This window comes from Notamacropus eugenii, chromosome X (assembly GCF_028372415.1).
Source record: "Notamacropus eugenii isolate mMacEug1 chromosome X, mMacEug1.pri_v2, whole genome shotgun sequence".
Lineage (NCBI taxonomy): Eukaryota > Metazoa > Chordata > Mammalia > Diprotodontia > Macropodidae > Notamacropus > Notamacropus eugenii.
In genome coordinates, this window is record NC_092879.1 from 46679788 (window position 1) to 46702404 (window position 22617).

Here is a 22617-nt window from a genome sequence, read left to right on the forward strand (position 1 = left end):
TCTCTCAACCACTGAGAAAGAAGTGGAGCAAACGCTGATATAAAGACCCTGGCAAAGAATGTCCCCAGCTCAGAATTTTAGGAAACTCTAATACTCTCACCCATTGCTTTGGGGACTGATTGACATAGTGCTTCAAGGAGGATAGGGAGAAAGGACTGCAGGGTAGAGAGGCAAAAGAATACTTTAGGTTCCCAAATAAAAATTGTTACTTGGAGAGAGGGGGAGAAAGAGAAAGAGAAAGGAAGAAAGAGATGTCATGGCTGAACTCTGACAATAGATGTTTATCAAGGCTAGCAAAGGGCCGAATTATGCTTCCATCTGCTCTTTGGTTTCTAAAGTTAGTTGTCAGGGGATTGTGCTTTTAACATCTTTTTTAAGGCAGTAGGACCCCAGGATCATAACGGTCAGTGGAAGTATAATCTACTCATTGCATGAAGTGAGCCGGTTGCCAGGGTTGAGCCATACCATCTATGCCTGTGTTTAGTTATCTTGATAGCATAGGATGGCCCTGAACTGTTGCAAAGCATGATGATGTCCCACTGCCTGTGATTTTCCCACCAACTAATCACATTGTCCATTTCTCTTAGGACAAGACCAGCGCTCTGAGTCTGAGCAACGTGGCCGGCGTGTTCTATATCCTGGTTGGAGGCCTGGGGCTGGCCATGATGGTGGCTCTGATAGAGTTCTGCTACAAATCCCGAGCGGAATCCAAACGCATGAAACTCACGAAGAACACTCAAAACTTTAAGCCTGCTCCTGCCGCCACCACCCAGAATTACGCCACTTACAGAGAAGGCTACAACGTGTATGGAACAGAGAGTGTTAAGATCTAGGGTACGGCCAAGGCCTGCTCCGACTAAGCTAATTGCCCTTCCGTTGCTGTGCATTGTGTGCCCTTTCCTTTTTTAGCTCGGTGATGTTCTTCCGAGCACTGTCTAGTCTTCAGAGTGTTTGTTGGATTCTTTGAAAACTATTCGGCAACTGTGCCTTTCTTGTCACACATAATGAATGATGCTTTCCTTGAGTTTCTGGGTAACATGTTTGTGATTGAATTGCATTCCCTTTTCCCTTTTCCCTTTTTCCTTTCCCTTTCTCCTCTCCTGCCATGGAGCAAAGTCTCTAGAGAAGTCATTCTCATTACTCAGTCCAGTAATTGATGATAAAAATAAGTAACAGAAATGAAGTGATCCCAAAGGGAGTCTATGAGTCTTTAAACAGTCGTTTGAATCCAGGGACCATTTTTTTTCCAACATTTGAGTCATATTTTCCCTCTTTTTCCCTCCCCCAAGAATTCATGCTCAGGTAAGTGTTTCTGGGAGGACATGAAAGAAACTCCTCCTCCCTGACCCTCCCCTGACCCTCCCATCTATATTCAGACTGCTGCTGTCGGAGGCCATTGGGACCTAGAGACCTCCAGCAAAGCCTCACCTGATTCAGACCAGCTGCAAAGCCAGTTTGAATTAGGGAAACGTCTGATTATAGACATCTTTTCAGAAATCGATTTTTAATACCTTTCAGTACCTATGCCATAGTTAAAAACCAAACTGATGTCTGCAATAGAAAAGAACACTGAGTGACTCCATTCATTAGACTAAATCCTACTTATACTCCTGTTGTCCAAAGATAATCCTTTGTTCTTTGTTGTCTAAAGCCACTGGTGCCCATAAACTATGGTTCCTGACCCTCCACTTACCCTCCTTCCTTTCCACAATCTCAGGGCAGTCAGTCTCTCCGTCAGCCCAATTCCATCAGTCCAAGGCTTTTTAAAACAAATGATTATCCTTCACTATTTGAATTTAAACAGAACCTTGATTCCTCAATTTGCTTTTTCTTCTTTTCTGCTGCAGACATTAGCTACTTTTCAATCTTTAGTCATAACATAGTCATGAAATGTTACTAACAATATTTTCAAGAAGAGGTTCAGCTGGGTCTGCTTTACTGAATGGAAAAAAAAAAGAATGAACTCATTTTTAATTAGCATCCTCCATTTGCATGCAAACACTTAATGTGTCGATGTCCTCAAAAACATTTTGTTCTCCCGAGAAGGTTAAACAAACCCTTTGCAATTTTGTGCACATTTTTAATTTGCTTAGCAACTCTTCCTCTTCACAGAACAGTGCAAAGGCAAACTTCAGCCCAGCCCCCCTCAAATTATCCCAGATTTGGTATTAGAAGAGTCAAAATGAGTGATATCTTGCATCGAGATAATAAGCTTTTAATACTCCAAAATGCTTTCACAACTGTTACCTCAACTGAGGAAAAGTACTATCATGTCCATTTGATAGAGGAGGAAACTGAGAGCCGGCAATGCTCAGTGACTTGCCCAAGGTCACACAGCTACCAAGTGGGGGAGCCAGGGCTGGAACCCAGGTTCCCTGATTTCTAGTGGGAATGCTCTTTCTACTGGATCATCATGCCTCTGTAAAAAGTCACCTGTTGGTGACTTTCAGAAGTCTAATAAGGGAGTCAGCTAGATGGAGAGCCAAGTCTAGCCCTGTATGCCCAGTTCTTCAAAGGAAAGTCTGGAGGGAGAGGGAAAACTTTGCCAAGCTCCTCCCTGTCCACATCCCCCTTATGGTCTACTTGGTGATAAGCCATTGTGGCTCATGAGACTCCATGCTCAGGTTCCTCTTTCCCTCCTTCCCAATCCAGATATATTCTGTCATTGGAGGGCTGGGGGTGCAGGTAGTGTCCAAGGACCTTTGGATCTGCTGGGGCAGCTGCCATTACACCTGAGAGCATGGCCGCCAGTCATGGATGCTCAGGAACTATGACCTCCCTAGCTTATTGAAGCGTCTACTGGCCTTCAAGAAAAAACACAGGCCCAGGGAAGGGGCCTGAGCAAACCCTGGAATCAGTAAACATTGGACCTCAAAGTTACTGAGTAGAAGCATAGAAGCACATAGTTCCTGTGGCAGGTATCCCAGAAGAAGAAGAGCTTGCCTTGGCTCCAAGGCGGAGCTTGCCTTTTGCCCTTTTCTTTGGCTTCAGTCTTGTGCCCTTGGATGAGCCCCTTCCCCCAAAGCAAAATCCTGCTTCTTGAGGCTTGAGTAAATGAGAAAAGATTGTGTCTTGATGGACGAACAGCAATACAGTAACACCCCAGTTAGCACCCAGACAACCAGAACTATGGCAGGCCTGAAGCCAGGGCAGAGCATTGGCCCAAAGGGCTGCCCTCTAAGACTGCCTGTCAGAGGCCTGTGGGAACAAGGGGAAAGCCTCCTAAGTCCTGGAAAGAAACTTTGCCTGTGTCAGTGCACAAATCTGAGCTGGACTGGGAAACCAGTAGTGAATGCCAACAGTGAGTTTGGCAAAGTGTTTGTTGGGAGGACACCAGTTAGGTCAACAAAAGCCTCTCATTTCCTAAGAACTTTGGGAAGTTTCTTCCTTCTCCTGCAGACTGGACATAGTCTTGGGAGTTGAAGGATTTCAGATTTAGAACTGGAAGGCACTTCAGAAGCCAACTAGTCTAACTGCCTCATTTTACATATTGGGAAATTGAGGCCCAGAGAAGTGATATGACTAGTGCATTCGTCACACATATGATCCTAGACCTAAAGCTGGAAGGGACTTCAGAGATCATCTAGTAGTCCAACCCCTTCATTTTACAGATGGGGAAACCAAGGCCCAGAGAGGCCAAGTGATTTGCCCAAGGTCACATGTCTGATCACAGATCTAGAGCTGGAAAGGACCTCCAAGTCCACCTAGTTCAACCCCCTTATTTGACATAGGAAAAAACTGAGGCTCAGAGAGGAGGACAAGAAACATGCCCAACACCAGTTAGTGAATGGCAGAGCCAGGACTTGAACCCAGGTTCTCTCTGATTCAAAATTCCAACATTCTTTCCATTACAAGTACTATCTAATGGCCCCATTGTTTTTCAGAACTCCCTCTGGCTTCTTATATTTCTAATCAGACTCTAATTTTTTAAATACTGGTTATTTCTCAATGATTATGTGATAGAGCATAGATCGCAGATCATAGCTCTAAAGCTGGAAGAGACCACAGAGGCCATCGAGTCCAACCTCCTCCAGTTTTACAGAGGAGGAAACTGAGGTACAGGGAGGCTAACTGACTTGCCCAGGGTCCCACAGGGTAATAAGTATGAGGTCGGATTTGAACCCAGGTCCCCTGACTGCAGAGCCAGTCTTCTTTCTGCCGTTGTCGACTTTGGAAGCAAGAGTGACCTTTGGGGACAAGATCTCATTTTCCCCTCTAGGTTTATTCTTTCAGGCAATCTGAGCTAAGTGTTCCTACAAGGCTTCTTTGAAGGTGCTGAATGTTAAAAATGATCAAGGATAAGATGAGCCTGTAAACATTTCTGAGACAAGTCCCTACAGCCTATGAAGGGTAACCCCTTCGTCACCTAAATGGGTCAACCTTTGGTTAACTGAAAACATGACACTAAGTGACCCATCCCATCCTTCCCCACTTTGCTGGGTGCCTGAGGTGTTACTGTAGTTTGTATTGCATTTGTGTTTCCCCAAAGTCCTTTCCCCTTGGAGACCTCACTTTATCCTTGCAGCATCCTGGGAAAAGGGGAGGATGATTGCTAGCCCTGTTTGGCAGATGGGGAGGCAGGCACAGAGGGCTTTTCTGAGGCTTGGCAGCTGGTCTACCCAGTGGCCAGCAGGAAGTAGTGTGCTTGGAGCTTTTAGCCGAGGAAAGCCAATTTGTTCATGTTTCTGAAATCATCTGGTTCAGAGCTCTGGAATAGAGCTCTTGGGCTTGGGGATGGGAGGAGGCAATGTCTGCAATGCCCCTTCCACCAAGTCCTGTAGTCACTCCTAGCATGAGGAGGGGACATGTCATCCAAGCAGGCCATAATCGTGCTGTCTCACAGGGGTGAAAATCAGTTCTTAGACAAAAGGGGAGGGAGGGACCCACATGTGACCTGCATCTCCACTGGGCAACATGGCGCCAAAACAGGCATTCCTGCAATGGTATATCAAGTCCCTGGACATTTTGCTTTTTTTTCAACTTTAAAACTCTGAAAGCTTAGATTGTGGATAGGAGAGAAACCATCTGTAACCTTTCAAGCAAAAGGAGTGACCACAGGAAAACACAACTCATCTGCAAGAAACATTTTTCCTTGCTACAGGCTCTGTAATGAGAACACTTGGGTATAATTGCAATGCATATGTCCTCAACAGAAAATGCATTTGATTCACCTTTATTAAATGCTTTATCTATGTAGAGCACAAGTCTATAGTTTTAAGGGATTTATAGTATCGTGGCATGGGTTAGACAGACACCTAATTGTCTCTATTGCGGGTTAGAATATGATCAAGTACATTGGTGGGGTTTGGAGCCCAGGCCTATGACTTCATTGGTGTAGAGAACTCCCAGGTGAAAATGCCCTCTACCGATGGGCAGCTCCTTTGTACTGTCTGGTCTTAATGAGTTGCCTAAGGCAGCAAGGGGGTAAGTAATCTGCCACCCCCTATGATCACACAGCTGGGATGTGTCAGAGACTGGGAGTTGGACCCAGGCCTTCTAACCTCAAACTTCAAGGCAGTGGTTCAATCTTCTACCTCAGTCATGCCTTCTCTCAATTTCAATGCATAGGAAAGATAAAATGGAGAGGCCTCAGATATTCGAGATGGGGGGAGAGTAAGCATGGAGAATCACTTCTTAATGAAAGATGTCGGGAAGGTGTCTGGAAGGAAGTAGCACCTAAGTTAGGTCTTGAAGGAAAAGAATTTCCACATGGTGGGGAATGTAGAAGTACAGTCTAGGTTTGTGCAGATGCACAGGGGTGGGAGAGAACAGAATGAAGTGAAAGGCTAGCGAGGGGTCCAGTCTGGCTGGAATGTAGCATAGATGAAGGAGACTGGTGTGAGATGAAGATAGAAAGTCAGCTTAGAAACAGATCAACATGGACCTCAAATGTCAGAGAGGAAACTTGTACATATTCTTGAAGGTAAGAAAGACTCTAAAGGTCTTTCCACAGGGAAGTGGCATTGCCAAAGGAGATCAGTCCTTCACTTTTGCATCTCAGTGCCAGTGACAGATGGTTTCTATCCTGCAAACAACCTAAGTCATCAGTCAAGTATCTAAGGTCTTTAGGAAGCCCTGTAGGGTAGCTCAGGCCTTGCCTAGCTGACCTTGGGCATCAAGCTTCAGAAAATGATCTGGCTGGCTATGTGAGGGCCCTTGAGGGCCTACACCAGCCAGGGAGCAGCTCCATGGGCTGGTGCCAGTCTGAGAACTGTAGAACCCTGAGGTTTGGCCAGAGGATGCCCAGCCTCGGGGCACTGCTGAATCTCCCACTTGCTTTGCAGGTCCCTCCCCACTGGGAGCATGTGACAGGACGATTCACGGAAAAAGTGGCTGCTTCAAGGATCCTGAGCCAGATTTTTCTCTCTCCTTGGTGTCAGGCATGACACGAATATTGCTGATGGTGCAATGACCTTTCAATAGGAAAAACTGATTTTTTTTGTCCTTCAGTGCCTTATGGAACACTCTAAGACTTGCAGCAATGCAAATCATCATTGAAATATTCTTGCTTTGCTTGAAAATCTAACAGATACACAAACTAACATACACACACAAGGTGGATAGGCAAGATTCTCATATGGAAAAAAGGAAATAATTCTTGTAAAAACAAGCAGTTCCACAAAAGTCATCCTTTGATATCCCAGTATATATCACATACAAAGTAATTGAGCTTCCTGTTCTTCGACAAAACAAAACCAATTTCCCTGAGTTCATTTCTATGAATACCACTCCCTTCCCCAGCCCATGCTCCATCTTAGCTAAAATGATTTCAAATCTATGTCTCCTCTCGCTTGAGAAACCAGACTGGCACTTCTAGGATCAGTTGCTGCCCAGATGTCTTTGGTATTCCCTATAAGTGGAGATTTTCTATATGCCCTATGTCCTTTCAACGTTCCCAACATGTGTATATCCTTTGATCATGAATACAACCCTCTGAGAAAAGAGAATTCAAACACTTTGGACAAAGAGACTAACCCGTGACTTCTCTGCAGTCGGCAATCAAATTCATTGGAAGGCTTCTGTGATTTCCCAGTTGGTGAAGGGATTAACTGCGCTCTCCGTTCCCTCTCCCATGGCTGACAAGGGAACAGGACACTCCTATCAGGCATACCTCTCGGTGCTTTTATTCCAATGGATTTTGAGCGGCTTTCCAAGAAGCCTAATCACTTTTTCTTGCTTTCTGTACGTATTGGAATCCCCCATAACTGAAGAGTTAGCAAGCATTTAGGTGAGGGAGACGCTACTCTAAGTCGTGTTTAGAATCACTTTTTTCTCAGAAACAACACTGTGTTTTAGCTCAGCTTTCTCTGATAAGTATGCCTTTCAAGTGTCCATCAATGGAAATAGGACAGCTTTTCACAGAGGGCCTACCATTTCAGCCTAGGCGCTTTCTCCAGCTCACTTCACTCTTGCTAGACCTGGCCAATCACCTGTTGCCTGTGACTGCCTGTGACACTCCATCCCAGACTGCATGTGTCCTTTTCTAGTTGGCGAAGGCTAAAAAAAAAAATTTAAAAGACGCATTCTTGATCCTACCGCTAAACAGAGATCTTCAGCACCGCTCACTTGGGAGCCTCAAGATGGATCAGTCTCCCCACTGGGGTGCACTGTCAGAGGCCCACTTCACTCCATCCGTAAATAAGTGAATAGATGCATCTGTACTGTGGGATTCAACCAAAAAGTCTCAACAAGTACAGTCTCCATGCATTAATCAATTACTTCCTATGTAGCAGTCTGCTTTCTGCAGTCTTAGCTCATTGATGATGAGTGAGAATTGGAAGTTAGGAGACTGGAAAGACTGGGCATATTTGAGTCTTTTCCCAAAGTTAACTCTTAGACCCAGATCCTGAGTATTTTAAACTCAGTCTTCAGAAGGGAAAGGGAGACAAAAAGTCCTGTCGGATGAAACGTTCCCAGGAAAGTGTATTATAAATTCATTTCCCAAAACTGTTTCATAAAGAGAAGAACTCATCTGTCAAGTATTAAAATGGTATTGAACAAGACGAAACTGTTGTGGGGTTTTTTCCATTTTTTCATGAAACTGTGATTTTCAACTTTGGAATGCTATATATCATCCCCTGCAGTGGGAAGCTACAGCTGTGTGTGACAACATTGTATAACACAAAGCGACAAACCGGCCTTGGACAGACAGAAATAGCCAGTCATGTAAGCTATTCCATTTCTTGGCATGAAAACTTCACCAGGGTGAAGGGCCAGTAAATTAGTTTGTTATTTTTTTGAAATTTGCATGTATAAAATTTTAAAAAGTATCGATTGCTTCAGCTTCCTGCTACTAACTTTAAGCTATGAGAGTTCACGCAGTAGAGACTTGAGGATTCGATTTCTTTAGAGGTTCTTTTCCTTTTGTCGTTAAAACTGCACTCAAGTGAACGAAAAAATTTCCAAGCAAACTAATGGCTATCAAAGCATAAATTGCATGTGTGGGCAAAAGTTCCCAAGCCTCCATGTAATGAGGTATTGTACGAACAGTTTTAGTACATTTTGTAAATAAAATTGTAAAGAAAATTCGGCTTCTCTGTTCTGATGTCCAGTTAGTCACCTGGAATAATTCCGCTTTCTAGATACCCCATGCTCATGTTCATCATACCCAGCTAGTCATACAGTCATTTAACTACTCATTCACTCACCCAGCTACCCACTCACTCACCTATCCACCCAATTACTCATTCACCTACCTACCCACTCACTCATCTAATCCAGGGCTTCTTAAATTTTTTCTATTTGAGACCCCTTCATTGCTTCTTAAACTGTGGGGCGTGACCCCTAGGTCACGCCCCACAGTTTAACAAGTGCTGAATTCTAATCTACCTACCCAGCTACCCATTTACCCACCTAGCCACCCATTCATTTACCCAACCACCCACTCACCTACTCAGTCAACCACCCAATAACTCCCCATCCCCTGGCTCCGACTTGGGCCAAGACAGGCCCTCAGGCCTGAACCATGGCCTATGAGTTGCTGGCAAAAGGAAACCTGCTCTCCCCAGTTTAGATTTAGTAAGATACTTAGCTCCCTGAAGCAAAGGCTTCAGGTTGACTATGATGTCTGGGACACAGGGGTGGTATGTGACTCTCTCCAAGCCTTTCTCCCTCTCTGTGGCCAATGCTCAGGGCCCTGAGGCCCCTGTGCTAGTTGTCCTTTCCATGGCCCACCCAGATCTTCCATACCAAAGTGATGCCTCAAGCTCTAAAGCCAGATTGGACTGGATGGTTTCTAAGGTCCCTTCCAGCTCGAGTATTCAAATTACTCTCCTGCTTTCTTGCTTTGTCACATCTGTCTGGCGCCCCAGACCTTCAGGGTGCTATCTTTAACATGATAAGAAACATTTGTGCTACAATGGCTTAATGTGGTGGTGGGAAATCTTTATCCTATTAAGTACTGCTGGTCCACAGGGGAAAAAAAATCAATCAAGGGCCACACAGACGCTAAAAGCAGCTTAATGTAGTTAGATTTCCTTTGAGGTCAAGACATATAAAACCCATGAGCATAAAACTATATTGAATAAATATAGCAAATATTCTCAAATATTCTTCCATTTCCTATTAATGGCTGGATAGAGGAGAAGTAGAAAGAGAAGAATAGGGAAACGGTGGGAGAAACTGGGGGGTTGGAGAGAAGGAAAAAGACAAATGGAGTAAGAGGGAAAGATTGGCAAAGGAAAAAAGAAGAAGAGAGAGATTGTTGCTGAGAGGGAGAGAAACAGAGCAAAATAGAGAAGGATGTATGAGAATGGGAGGAAGAAGAAGGAAGAAAATAGGGAGAGAGAAGGAAAGATGATCAGTAGGTTTTGAAGTATTACATAATATTCATTCGTTGCAGTTTGTTCTCCGCTTGAGCTATGAACATCTGTGCTCTGAAATTCTAATTAATTAACTGTTGTTAATTAAGTTCTTCAACTGCTTTTTATCCTTCAACTTTCAAAGGTTTGCCTTTGACTAGGGTGGCCATGCAAGCCACCAAAGGAGAAATTCTCTGGGCTACAGTAGCAGTAACTAGAACAATTCTGTCCTGAAAACTATCAAGCTAAGGTCCAGCTAGGTGATGTGTCATCACCTCCAGATAACAAATGTCTGTTCTGACAAGGGTCTACAATGCTGAGGCCCAAAAGAATGACTGATTTGGGGCACTATGATAGATCAATGGGAGAGATTTTGTTGTTCAGAGAGGCTTTTCAATACCCCTGTGAGTAAGTCTACTCTTGTATACAGAGCCAGTCCTGGCAGCAGGATCTCCAAACACTGCTCCTCAGCTTTGTCCCAGCTCTCACAAAAGTGACCAAAACTCTTGGCCCTATGTCTTTGTGGTCACAGCTACACTCACAGGGAGTGGAGCTTTGTTAATGGTGACATCTTCAAAGAAGAAAAGGAAAAGATTTAGTGAGCTCCCATAATACTTCAGTGTTAGAGAGCTTGTAATAATAGGGCACCAATGCAAGGCATTTCCCCTTCACATGGTAAAACGTTAAAGCGTTGAAATTACTGATCTCCATGAAACAGAATGTTTGCTAATGGCCCTTTTCCTCACAGCAGTAAGAAATCAGTCAGCATTCCAAAGTAGCACTCTCAACTCCTACTTCTCAATGGGAATGGGTTCTCTCTACTTTCTGGATCGGACATAGCAATTGGAGCTTTCAACCTAGGCCAGTGACCCCTCCCCTCCTAAGAAGGGTCTGTTTTCAGAGCAAGAGCCTGCCTAAACAGCCTGAGCGTCCCAGAATGAAGAAGACAAAGCTTTTGCCATAGATTTTGTCCCTGAATAGTATCTGTCAGCTTCAAGGAAATCAGGACTGACTCCAATATTTCAAGGATCTCTGCTCTCATGGGTGTCACCAAACCATTTCACAACTCCTGTCCACATAAGTGGATGGTCTTTGTGAGTTGCTGTGGACTAGATGGCCTCTGATGACTCATCCAGTTCTAAATCTATGATCCTATGTGTGATCTTGGGCAAGCCACTTAATTTCACTGGGCCTCAGTTTCCTTCTTTGTAAAATGAGGAGGTTGGGATAGGTGATCTCAGATCCTTTTCAGCTCGAAATCTAGGATCTTACATGTGACCTTGGGCAAGTTCCTTAACCTCCCTTGGCCTCAGTTTCTTCCTCTGTAAAATGGTGGGGTTGAAGTGGAGGGCCCTGAGGGCCCTTCTTAACCGATGCTCCTGTGAATAAAGTCCATCTCCTGGTGGCTAACTGTCTAATGGTGAGCTTCCCTGAGCTCCATTTAGCTAGTCCTCAGACAGTGGTCATGGTTTATATATCAGTAATAGGCACCTTCCCACTAATTCAAAGTATCATAGGAGTATAGAAGTGGAGATGAGGAAATCAAAACTTATTTTAAACCCACAAGACAAGTGTATTGACTAGAGGAATGTGATGCTGTGTCCTTTTCTAAGGGGAAGCATCTCTTTTAAAATGAGTAACTTCTACCTTGATCTGGTTGGCAAATCTGATTGATCTGGTTGGCAAATCTGGATTTATGTAAATGTAGGTTGGCATTTAGAATACGTTCTGAAGCTAAACGTAAGTAGATTTGGGATTATCCATGGCCTCATCTGTCTATGCTACCCCTCTGCTCCATTGGCACACGACTTGTTCTCTGTTATCCAGCACAGGTGAGGAATGGAACATTCTGGTGGTTAAGATATTATCAGGTTATTCAAACTTCACATAATTAATATACAACGAAATCAATCAGCAAGCATTTATTCATTGCCTACTGTGTGCTAAGCACCTTGCTAGACACTGGGGATACAAGACAAAAAAGAGAGAGTCCCCACCCTCAAGGAACTTACATTCCCTTGGGGTAGCCAGCATGTCCATTTGGAATTATATCTAAAATACAAGCAAAGTAAATAAATGGTCATTTGGGAGAAGAGGCACTTAGCAGCTGAGGAAATGAAAAAGGTCCTCATGTAAAAGTTTCCATCAGAGTCCTCATCTGATGTCTTCAAATGATGTAGCAATGACCTTGGGATCCCAAAGAGAATGGGATTCTGCCAAGGGCAAACTCTGGTTATTTTTGTTTGGCTAGAAAGGCTTCACACCCAGGCCCAAATGCTTAGTCCAGTCCAGCTAAGTTTGAAAAGTCTCATTATTGGCTATCAGACCCAGTAATTCCCTTTATCTCCCAGAGAGGGGATATGAGGGGTAGGGTGGGTAGATCCATGACTTCTCAGGCCATCATGGTATAGTAGAAAGAGCAGTAAGTTTTAAGGCAGAGAACCTGGCCTCCAACTGCTAGGCAACTGCGTGACCTTGGGCCTCAGTGTTACCATCTGTCAAATGGGAAGGTTGAACAAGATCAGGGCTTCTTAACTTTTTTTGGTGTCATAGACCCCTTCGGCAGTTTGGTAAGACCATCTCAGAATAAGGCTTTTGAATACATAAAATAAAATATAAAGCAAACCAGTTATTTAGAATATAGCTATCAAAATATCTTTAAAAAACAAGTTCCTAGATCTCAAATAAAGAATCCCTGAACTAGAGAGTCTCTGAGGCCTCTTCTAGCACTAAATTCTATGACCTATGACCCTAAGTAAAATTACACATAATGCTAAAAACTAGATTTACCACATTCATCTCTCTTTGATGATTCAGAAATGACTTCAGGGACATGGAGGCCCTTCTTATGAGCCTGAGCTCTGATGGCCCTGGTCATGAATGGAAGCCTAGTTCATAATGAGTGCCCAGTTAATGGGTAAGTCAACCATTTTCCGTCATATCAAGCTCACATGGAATCACTACAAGCTGTTACATCACCCCAAGTCTGAGAAGCAACCCAAGGGCGCTCTCTGACATTGTAATTTGTCTTAGTGTGGCCAGCCTAGTGCTAAGCAACTGACTCTAAGGAAGAGGGAAAATCATTTTTTCTTATCCCTGACAACCACAGGCATGCCTGACGAAAGATTGTACCTGCTCTAGTCCACATATCCTATTTGAATAGAGGCAGTGCTCCAGCGATTGGGCCTCCTGGAGCAGTCAGAATCAAAGCAAAATGAGTGCAAGGCCATGTAACAGCTTTCAGAGGGCTTCATGATGGAGGAGGTATTTGAGATAAATTTTAAAGGATGGCTAGGAATTCAGTAGCACAGTGTAGTAGACACAATGCTGGACTTGGAAGCTGAAGACCTGGGTTCAAATTCTGCTTCAGATGCGCTGTGACCTTGGGCAAGTCTCTTCACCTCTCTGGGCCTCAATTTCCTCATCTGTAAAATGAGGAGGTTGGACTTGATGACCTCCACGATCTAAATCTATGAGCCTTGGAGGAAAAGGTGAGAGGGACCATGATGGGAAAAGGGAGAGGAGAATGTTTTGTATGTCTATGCAAATCCTCCCCATTTGAGTAAGCAGTGTTTGAAGAGCTGCCCCACTACCATCTCTAACCTAAGGTATTTGGGAAAGAGACATCTTGTCTTCAAGGAATCAGCAAATCTCCTTTGTTTGTCCATAGCCTTAATTACCCTTCTACTACCTCCTGCCTATCCAGGGTACCTCGTGGCAATATCCTACCCCTCCCCAGCATGGACAGGGAAGTGCTTTGTGTTTTAGACTCCCTCTGTCCCATCCCAATGTATCATCTGGGTCCCATCTCTCCAAAGGGTACTAATGTTTTTGAGAAAACTCACTAATTGAGTAAAATTCATCATCCCTACCAGGTCACACTTCTAACAAGTGGCCCCAATGAAGGTAGGCTGGTGAGAGGAAGTGTTTAGACAGAGGCTACCTCTTGCCCAAAGAACGTTTCTTTCTGCCCCTGTCAGTCATCTAAAAGTCAGGAAAGAGCTCTAAGACAGGAGAGGAGCCAGTGGTGAAGATTTCCTCCAACTTAGGGTGTTTCCACCAGTAAATGGGTGTCTAGTTCTCTGCAGATCACAGAGATCTTGGCTCTCTCTACTCTGGGGAACCTTCTCAGCTGGATTCAAAGGCCTTCTCTGCTCACCAAGTTCAGAAGTATCCGGGTCAATACTGTGCTTTCAGAACTCCTCCATTCAGCTCTTTCCCTGAGAGGTTCCTATGCAATGGCATATGGGACCCAAAGCTCATCATGATCTCACACACACACACACACACACACACACACACACACACACACATACACACACACAAATACACACACACACACACGCACATACGCACAACACCTCATAGCCAGATAGCCCAATACAATTTTCAAAGAACTCATACAATTCTTCCTTGGTTAAAGCAGCAAACACCCCCAATAAGAGACTTCAAGGCCTAACGGAAGGAGCGTTGGTCCTTGCAGCAGGAGATCTGAGTTCAAATCCTACTTCTGACATTTGCCAATTGAGTGACTTTGGACAAGTGCATTCACCTCTCAGGGCTCCAGTTTCCTAACTGTCAAACAGAAACCCATGTCAAAGAGTGGCTATAAGGAAGATGTCTTCGTAAGCATAGCATCAGAAAAATGGTGGTGGTTATTATTTCAGCATTATTGATCCAGCAAGAAAGGGAAAGTCATGGAATCACAGAATGGCAGAATTGGCTGATGGCTCAGAAGCCATCTCAGCCAACTCATTCATGAACGAACTTTCCCCCAAACATACACATATGGTATTCCTCAACAAATGGTCATCTAGGCTGTTGGACGACCCCTAGTGAGAGACACCAAGGACAGGGGCTTCTTCCCTCCCTAATCCTCTTGTTCCAAACCTACTGGTGCCCAAACATCCAGACAGAGCAAAACCATTCATTTATTCAATCAATATTCAACCAATAAGCATATGTGAGACACAGACAAAAATAATTTACATTCTATTGGGGGTAGAGGAAGAAGGGAACACCACAGGATCCTAAATCTAAATCAGAAGGGGCTCTCAGAGTCCATCTAGTCCAACCCACCCATTTTATAGACAGGGAAACTGAGGTCAAATAAAGGGAAGGGACTTGGCTGAGGTCACACAAAGAGCAAATATCAGAAGTGGAATTTGAATCCAAGTCCTCTGACTCCAGAAGCCACTACTGTACTACACTGCCTCAGAGAAGTAAATACAAAACGTTGATCCCAGATCTGTTATTTCAATATTGTAAGGAAGCTTCTAGAATCAATACAGAGCTACAGCTTCCAGCAGCCTCAGAGAGGGGCCTGAGGCACTTACAAGTTAAGTGACTTCCTCAACAGCTGCTACCATATAAGCCAGTATACTATATGAGCCTGTGTATATACATCTATACAGTATACTGTATAAACCAGTATATACTGATTTATCTTTATGATTCCAAGGGCAGCTTTCTAGCCACTGAGCAACACTGCCTCTCAAAATACATAAAAAGTAAATACAGTCATTTCAAAGGGGGAGGGGAAATGTGCTGGGGTCCTTAAAGACATGAATATTGGGGAAGATTGGGCAAGGGTTTATGATGGCACCAGAGCTGAGGGGCCAGAGAGTCGAAGAGGCAGAGATTTACAGGCATAGGAGGGGCTGCTTGTGCAAAGACAGAGAGACAAAAGCTAGAATGCCATGTCCAAGGAACACAATACAGACCCATTTGAACCATGGGTACTGAGAAGGTCACCAAGAGAGTGTAGAGAGAAAAGAGAAGGAAGAGGTCCCAGAGGACAGCCACAGATGGGGGAGCCTCAGAGGACAGTCACAGATGGGGGAAGCCCCAGAGGACAGCCACAGATGGGGAAGTGGGGAGGAACCAGGAAAGAAGCCAGAGAAGGAACAGGTAGACAGGTAGGAGAAGAAAGAGAAAAGATTCAGAAAGCAATACAGCTCAATAGTGCCAAAGGCTGCAGAGAGGTCAAGAAGGATGTGGCCTGAGAAAAGGTTCCATCAGTACAGGCATTTAGATCATTGGGTATCTTGGAAAGAACAGTTTCAGGTGAAATGACAAAGGTAGAAGACAAAGACTAAGGAAGAGGAAGGAAAGAAGAGAAAATGAATGACAACTTGGAATTTGGCTAGAAAAAGAGAAGAGAGAGAGGGGGATAGCTGGAGGGAAAGGGAGGGTCGAGTAAAGGTTTGTTTTTGTCTGTTTGTTAAGGAAAGAGGGGATTGAGCATGTTTGTAGGCAACAGGGGAGGAACCAGTAGAGAGGGAGAGATTCAAACTTTGAGAAATGAAGGAAAACTGAGTGAAGTGACAAGCGAACTTGACTCCAAAAAAAAAAGGTCTATCATAGCCCATCCTGAAGCAGTGTGGCATATCATGGGTATGACATTGGACTTTGGGTCAGGAACATGGATTCAAAACTCATCTCAGAACCTTACTAGCTGTAGGCTCAGTTTCCTCTTCTGTAAAGTGAGGGGATTGTAGATAACTGATATCCCTTCCAATTCAAGGTCTAGGATCTTATATGTGACCTTGGTCAAGTTACTTCCCCAATATGGGCCTTGATTTCCTCCTCTGTAAAATGAGAGGGTTGGACGAGATGGCTTCTGAGGACCCTGCCTGCTCTAACACTACTATCTTCCATCTGTAGTCTGTGATCTTTTGATCCATCCCAAAGTCCAGCACCCAAACTATGAAAGAGGTGGATGGTCCTGGACGGACCCTGCCAATCCACTATTCATCCATCAAGTATAGACCAGTCACCTGCTCTGGGCCCAGCCTGGGGTGAGGAGCATCATTGCTCCCCCATTCAATATTGTTTAGGATGTTATGCTGGACACCAAAAAAATACAGTAGTCCCTGGCCTCAGGGCACAAAGTTGGTTTTTGCCCCTTCTCCCACCTTCCTCACTTTCAACTTTTCCTTTCAGTAGTTTCTTTTCCACCAATACCCCAACACTGCCAGATGACTGCCTCTAGCCCTTGTGTAATCGTGTGTTTCTTAGACCCACCCACTTGCCCAGGGCAGTGCCCTATGTTATAGAGTACTCCAGCCCTCCCCTTCCTCCAATGAAAACTGCACAATCCCGGTCCCACCCACTTAGTTCCCTTTTGCCTCCCAGGGCTGATGTGATCCACTCATCTGAGCCCATGTGCCCACATCTAGAAGGGCCTTGAATTCATTCAATTCACCTGAAAAGAACCTGACAGAGCAAGTCACTTCCCCATCTTGGGCTAGATGGCTTTGTTGTTCCCTCCAAGGATAAATGGTTAAGGATAAACTCTTCAAAAAAAATATAGAGCACTCACGCTTTTGAGCTTAATCTCCATTATCAACATTTTCTCTGACATTTTCTTTAGGCTAGACAATCAACATAATAATAAATCAAGCCCTGATTTGTAGCCCAGGGTGTAAATACTCACACCAAAAATTTAACAATCAGCTCCCCTTCAAGCTTGCTCCAGTACTTCCATGGGTCTCTCCCAGCTCTAGCTCTAGAATCCTATATATGACCTTGGACAAATTATTTCTGCTCCTTGGGTCTCAGTTTCCTCTTTTGTCAATTAGACTAGATGGCCTCGGAGGTCACTTCCAGCTCTAGACCTAGGATCCAGTGATCCTATGAAAACACTTTGTAAACCACAAAGCATTAGAATTGGGAGTTACTATCTTTACTGACACCTGTCTCTTTTTTTTCAATCAGAGCCCAAAGCCATACTAGTGTGGCTTAAACAGAAGAGGTCGTTTAAGTAGCATGGCACAATGGAAAGAGGACTAGATTTAGAGACAGAGGCTCTGGTATCAAATCCCAGTTCTACTACTTACTTTCAATGTGACCTTGGACAGTCGTTTCCCCTCACTAGGCCTCTGTAAAATGAGGACCAGATGACCTCTGAGGTCCCTTGAAGCTCTACATCTATGACCTTGGGCAAGTGACTTTACTTCCCTGGGGCTCAGTTTCCACATCTGTAAATTAGAGGATTTGGATGACCTCTAAGGTCCCTTCCACTTCTAGATCCATGATCTAGGAACAGTCTACCAGGTTAGGGACCACACCATCATGTCAGTGAAGGAGATGCCAGCAGTCCTATAAAAGACCAAAGCTTTCTGGAGATGCAGGGAGTTACACAGTCAATTCTTCCCCATGCTGCAAATCTTGCTCTCTATTCATTTTTCCTGTTCCTCTCAGATAAGGACTACTCTTCCCCTGACTCAGTATTTGCCCCAATCAGTGAGGCCTATCAGTCCTGCCCCTGACAAGATGGTACACAGTGGAACAATCCATCCACAGTCATTGAATCACATCCCCTCCCTCATACAACTGGCCCCCGTACAAATGGATCCCTGCAGGCCACATATTGACTTAGAAAACCACAAATTAACATTATCTTTGCTTTATTGAATTTTTATTTTTTTAAAACATTTCCCAATTACAATTCAATTTGGTTCAGACAGCACTATTTAGGAGTATTGCAGGCCTCAATGCAGCACTTGGGCCTGTATTTGGCACTTCTGGGATATACCAAGAGGTGTGGGAACTGCTTCTACTTAGGTTAGGGGGAGGGGATACATGCACATGAAAATATAACTAACATTAAAGGCTGCATTTCATAAGGGCCTACTGAGTCCTACAGAAGGTCAGAAGAGTGAGTCATTATCAGGGGTAGGGGTAGTCAGAAAAGGCTTCACTGAAAAGATGGGACTTGAGCTGAACAGGAACAGCGCCATGGAGACTTGCCATCCTCCCTGTGCAGCCACACCCCAGGTGAGCTCATCTTCAGCCTGGCCCCAGCCCTGCCCACCCCTACCTCTCCTACCCCACATCAGTCTTCTCCGCAGAGGTTCCATGGTGTCTCAGAGTCTCTGTCCACTCCCATCTCCCAAAAACTAAATTTAGGGTATGTTTCTGACTGCTTAATCTGGGCACAAAGATTGCTCCAACTCTGCCTCCCAGTATCTACACTTTCTCTGCATAATAGAATCAAATACTAGCCAATCATAGCTGGTATTATGTCCAGGAAGCTGCCCACTGCCTGGCAGAATTGACAATTGGCATTCTGGGAGCCCATAAGCACAACCAAACTTCCTGCCCACCTCGGGGCAGTGGACAGTTTCATTTGTCTGCTGAGTCACAATAGACAAAGTATAAGGGTATTAAAAAACCAGTCCCGACAGCCTCATAAATAATCTTCTCTCAGCACATGTGGCCAGGCTCAGCCAAACTACCCCTGCAGTGGTTTCCCTAAGCTTTCATCTAGAAGCAAAATGGTCCATTTGCATTTTGCTAATAAATATTCATTAAATCTAAGCAAGTCAATCAGTGCTCCAGTACTCATTGCCCAGAAATGTTGGTGCTAACGAGCTTGAAAAGAAAAAAATCTTCCAAAGACAATCAAGAACAGATTTCTGTCTGTCTGTCTCTCTCTCTCTCTCTCTCTCTCTCTCTCTCTCTCTCTCTCTCTCTCTCTCTCTTTCTCTATTTCTCTCTCTTTCACTACTTATTACTTTAAGGTAGTAGCGTTCAAGGAAGACGAGCATGGGGAAAGTGAGTGTGCCAACACAATATCAAATAATGGGACCCATTGAGGTTCCAGTGGCAACCCAGGAGGCACACAGAAGACCCTCTGAGAAGGCCCTGCAGTGCACTATGAACAGCAAAAACAAAGGCAGTATTGTACTTGTATTCTGCCAGGATATTTAGGGGAGCCAGATCATCAGATAGAAGAAAGCTGGTGCATTTTATCTTGGAACCAGACATTATTTGGCAGTCAGTGAGATGTACGGTGAGAGTGAGTGGAGTATAAGGAAGAGATTAATTGAGAGCAGGAAGCACAAGACAGCTGTGGCACCTGGGTGACTGGCCTCAGGTGCCATCCCCTTGTGTTATCATCATGGCACATGGGAATATTACTGGGTGCCTGTGCCAGTTCCAATTCATGGCTCACACTACTTCAGAGGCTGGTGGGCACCACAATTGGAGAACCAAGTGAAGCAGTCATCTTAGTCCATGGAGTACTGCCTAACTGATACCAACTGAACTTATTCCTGATTTCCTGTCCTTAGAGAGAGGGATAGCACTCTCAATTATCTGCAAATGTTGGAGATACACAGACCCTAAAGAAATCAGTCAGGAGTAGCTTCTATTTTCCAAAAAGTATTTTCTCTTTCTCCGTCTGTTGCATTCACCCTGAACCCTATGATTTATGGTTATCCTAAGGCCAGAGCATCTGGTCCCTTCTAGACGACCCAGAGAGGCATATAGTATTTGCCAAGGAACAATTGAACATTTACATAGAGCAGGGTTTCCCAAACTCATTTGACCAGGGAACACTGGATTTGAAATATGTTGATGGAACCTACAAACACTTTTTTGGCAGGTTGGGAACTAGAGATTTTGTCTAAACCTGTGATTTCACAAGTGTAGGGAACTCCCAGTGAGGAAGCCCCCTCTCCCACTGCATATCAGCACCTGGCTTTCAATTTATCATCTTATAGAGTTGCCTAGAACACTGAGAGGTTACTTGGATCATGCAACAAAAAGTGAGATTTGAACTCCAAGCCTCCTGACTCCGAAACCAGCTTCCCATTCATTATACTCTGTATCTCTATTCAGCTCTCACAGCTATGGAATAGCCCCTGGAAGAAAGGATGGAAATTTCAGCACAAAATAGAGGAAAGTAAGCCTATTTTCATGCTGACAATTACCATATATCATAGGTATTTTGATATCAATCAACAAGCATTTGGTAAGCCCCTACTATGTGCCAGGTGCTATGCTAAGCTCTGGCAGCTAAGAAGCTCATGTTGTCTTTAGCTGCAATTTCAAAAACACATTGTTCCAAACGAGGGGGTTCTGATCTCTGCCCTCAGACCACACAGTCCTGGGTGCCATGTTTGAGAATCGATATTGACAATCTTAGGGAGCATCCAGGGGAAAAATCCCAACCAGTAGAGTGAGCAGAATGATAGCTGCCATACCCAGATGTTTTGCCTGCAGAAGAAAAGACTGAAGGAGAGTGTTGAAAGTCATCATGTGGAACAGGGTCTTGGTCTGGTTCTGCTTGGCCCCAGAGGGCACAAGTCAATTAGCCGTTGCATAGAGACTCAGCTGAACTAACTCTCTCAAAGTGGGATGGATTTCATGGAGAGGAGATCGCTGCAAGTCTTTATAAAAAAAAAGTTTCATTGATGACTTTGTCATCAACCCCCCTCTCCAAATGGATGGAACCCTCTGTTTTGACAAAGAAAACCAATTAAACAAAAGCATCTCATACAGTGGCTGCAGCTGGCAACAAATGTAATTGTCAGTCCTGGCAGTCCCCCAACTCTGTGCTGTGAAGGGGGGAGGTATGTTTAAGCATCTCTTCTCCAGGACCCTCACTAGGTTTTCCATCACTCAGTGTTCTACTTCCATCCAGCCATCTGTTTAGTTATATTGTAGCATTGATTGTGTATATTGTTCTTTTGGTCCTGCTTGGTTCACTTTGCATCTATTCAGACAATTCTTCACACATTTCTTGGAATTCCTCTTAATCACCTGGGCCTGAGAGGTTAAGTAACTTGTCCAAGGTTATATGGTCAATATGTGTCAGAAGTAGGACCTGAAGTGCCTTTCTGGATCCAAGACCAGCTTTCTAATAATAGTAGATATTTATATAGCATATTAAGGTTTACAAAGTGCATGTTATCTCATTTGATCCTCAAATCAACACTATGAGTTAGGTGCTATGATTATCTTTGTCTTACAAATGAGGGGAACTGAACCTCAGGAAAGTGGAGTGACTTGTTCAGTGTCATACAGCCAGTAAGTATATGAGACAATATTTGAACCTACATCTTCCTGACTCCAAGGTCAATATTCTATCCATAGTGCCAAGCTGTGTTTTCAAAAGGGAAAATCATTATCAATTGGCCAGTGTGTATCATCTGATACACACATACACACACTGTAAGAGAGGAGAGGGGAAAAAAACCACCTGCACTAAAAGGGCCAGCCCTTGTCAAAATTGTGCAGAAACTAAACCTTGTCCCTTGCTCTACTCCTCTTTTATCCCCTCTTTCAATCTTCCTCCCTGAAAGAGCCACAATTCTAATGCCGCTTCCCTCTCCTCAAATCATGACCAGGGCTCCTAGACTTGCCCCTTGTTATTCATTCCCAGAAGTCTCTGTGGTCAAGTAGAAAAACCATCTAACGGACCAGTACTGCCAAAACATTCGTGGCCAATAATGAGTTCATGTGTTATCAGTCCCCATCCCCAACTCCATGGGACTCGGGATAATGACAAGAAAACCTCACATATCTATGGGGTGTTTCCCACAACAACACTGGGAGGCAGGAAGTTTGAAAATCATTATTCCCATTTTACAAATGAGGAAACTGAGGTTCAGAGAATGACCAGTAAGTGTCTTAGCCAGAATTCAAACCTAAGTCTTCTGGCCTGAAGTCATGGGATCACAGCTCTAGAGCAGAAAGGAATCCCAGGGTCAATCTAGTCCAGTTCTCTGCTGATTGCTGACACTTTTCTAGCACCTAAAAGGTTGCAAAGTGCTTTATGGTCATTAGCTATTTTGATTCTCACACCGATCCTGTGAGAGAAGAGCTATTATTATCTTCATCTTACAGATGGGGAAAATTTGGGATTAGAAAGATGAAATAACTTGCCTGTGTTCACACCCACATAGATCCTAGAGCTAGAAGCCGGTACAAATCTGAGGCAAGATTTGAATTTAAATTAAATAATTTGAATTTAAAAATACCCGGGTATTTTAATTTAAAGATGCCCAGGTATTTTTAATCCCAA

At 44.1% G+C, this 22617-nt stretch overlaps 1 protein-coding gene across 4 annotated transcripts in view; it reads left to right on the forward strand.

The window, feature by feature from the left end:
• Nucleotides 1–8519, forward strand: part of GRIA3 (glutamate ionotropic receptor AMPA type subunit 3) — a 272424-nt gene extending 263905 nt beyond the window's left edge. For 3 of the 4 annotated variants that reach the window (XM_072627049.1, XM_072627047.1, XM_072627050.1), the window contains one exon: nt 588–1185. In XM_072627049.1, the coding sequence (XP_072483150.1) occupies nt 588–833 (246 nt within the window). In that variant the 3' untranslated portion in view covers nt 834–1185. Of the gene's footprint in view, nt 1–587; nt 1186–6284 lie in introns of those variants that run through there. The other variant, XM_072627048.1, reaches the window with a different exon arrangement.
• The last annotated feature ends 14098 nt before the right edge of the window (nt 8520–22617 follow it).